General features: G+C 35.7%; 1 protein-coding gene across 2 annotated transcripts in view; it reads right to left on the bottom strand.

Moving 5' to 3' along the window:
• Positions 1-1,849, bottom strand: part of DDIAS (DNA damage induced apoptosis suppressor) — a 34,399-nt gene that overhangs the window by 2,928 nt on the left and 29,622 nt on the right. For both annotated transcript variants that reach the window (XM_054661577.2, XM_009423824.3), the window contains exon 5: positions 1,441-1,558. In XM_054661577.2, the coding sequence (XP_054517552.1) occupies positions 1,441-1,558 (118 nt within the window). The remainder of the gene's footprint in view (positions 1-1,440; positions 1,559-1,849) is intronic.

Below are 1,849 nucleotides of genomic sequence, written 5' to 3'. Positions count from 1 at the left end.
CTGTGAAAGAAGCAAAGAAATTTAAGTAAGAATAAAATTGTCTTCCATTTACTTAAACATGAAACAGAAATTTAGCCAGGCACAGTGGCTCATGCCTGTAATCCCAGCACTTTGAGAGGCCGAGGCAGGCAGATCACTTGAGCCTCAAGAGTTTGAGACCAGACTGGGCAACATGGTAAAACCTCTCCTCTAAAAAAAATACCCCCACAAAAATTAGCTGGGCATGGTGGCATGTGCCTGTAGTCTCAGCTATTCAGGAGGCTGGGGTGGGAGGATCACCAGAGCCTAGGGAGGTCAAGGCTGCAGTGAGCCATGATCTTGGTACTGCAGTCCAGCCTGGGTGACAGAGTGAGATTCTGTCTCAAAAATAAAATAAAATAAACAGATTTAAAAGGTTAAAACAGATACAACTATTACCTCCATCCCCCAATTCCAATTTTGATTCTGTTAGTTTTATAGGCAAAGTAGCATATGTAAGAGAATATAAACCTTAGAGTAAAGAGCTTGTTTAAACTGATTTGAAGAAATCCTAGTTCCCGCATTTATTAATAGTGTTGAGACTTTGGACAATTTATTTAACCTGAGTCTTCTCCTTTATAAAATAAAAATAAAAATGCAGGATTACTGTTTAGTAATAAAATGGAAAACTGCACAGTGCTTAGAAAATAGCAGTGGCTCAATAAATGGCAACTATCATAGTTCTCATTAGCTAAGGAAAGAGAGGAGGGGAGGGGAGGGGAAAAAGGGGAGGAGAGAAAAGGACTGTCTACGATTTTAACAAAGTAAAGCTCTGTAGCCGTTGATTCTACCTTCCCTTTGGATTTTTCTCACTCTTCTGTTGTGGAGTCCTCTTTTAAAACCCTGATTCCAGTGTGGAAAAAAATGTCTCTTTGTTCCCTTTAGCATAGATGAGACAGAAAACTATTACTCCTTCAAAGTCAAAGGAGTAACTTCTTCTTTTTTTTTTTAACTTCTTCTACAGTCACTTTGATATTTAAGACCATCTTTCTTAATCTAGTTTTAGTATTCTTATCAATACTCAGATACTTTGCCTTCAGTGTTCCATTATTCTCTTTTTATAGAAGACAGAATTAAAAAGCTAGAGAATTGGTGGAAGTTTTACTATAGAATTTGAACAAAATCCGGAGGGCAAAATAAATACTAAATACCAAAAACAAATATCTAACATTTCTAAATATATAATAAATTTATATTTTTAAGCTCTGAAAGCATTTGAAGTAGGCTCCCCTGACTTTTGAAAGAGGAAGTTGTCACACATGGTGTTTTAACAGACCACCTATAGGCTATTTTTACATAGTTTAAAGTGTTTCTACAGGCCTTCACATGTACAGAACTCCTAACAACTATTTAGAAAATTCACATAATTCATTACAATGGAAATGTTAACAGATTATTAAAAAGAAAGCTAGTCTCAATTACCGTCACTCCAAAAATAAAGCTTTGTCCAACAAAGCAAGTTTCAACTGCTTTAGTTAATAGATTCTGAGTTGTATCATTGTCCAGTGTTTCTGGAATTTTATTAGGATCCTGAATGTACCTTGATTGGAAAAAAAGTAAAAAATGTGAAGCAATGAACTTTGAAATTTTAACTTGCCATAAAGTCAGAGACACAATTAATTTGAAAATGCAGCATGAATCTTTTATAGAGGAAAAAAAGTGACTTTAAGAGCCAGGCAGTTTGTTCTCTCTAGTTTCTCATAGCACAGAAAAATCAACAAAACCAATTGATCAAGTGTGAGCAAAGTAGTTACCTGCCTAACCATCAGGCCCGGCAATGATTATAAGGAAAAATAAAAGTGGCAGTGGGAATAGTGGTGGCATCTCTAGC

Source organism: Pan troglodytes, chromosome 9, assembly GCF_028858775.2.
Source record: "Pan troglodytes isolate AG18354 chromosome 9, NHGRI_mPanTro3-v2.0_pri, whole genome shotgun sequence".
NCBI lineage: Eukaryota > Metazoa > Chordata > Mammalia > Primates > Hominidae > Pan > Pan troglodytes.
The sequence above is the reverse complement of the archived record's forward strand: the minus strand, read 5'-3'. Positions and strand labels throughout refer to the sequence as shown.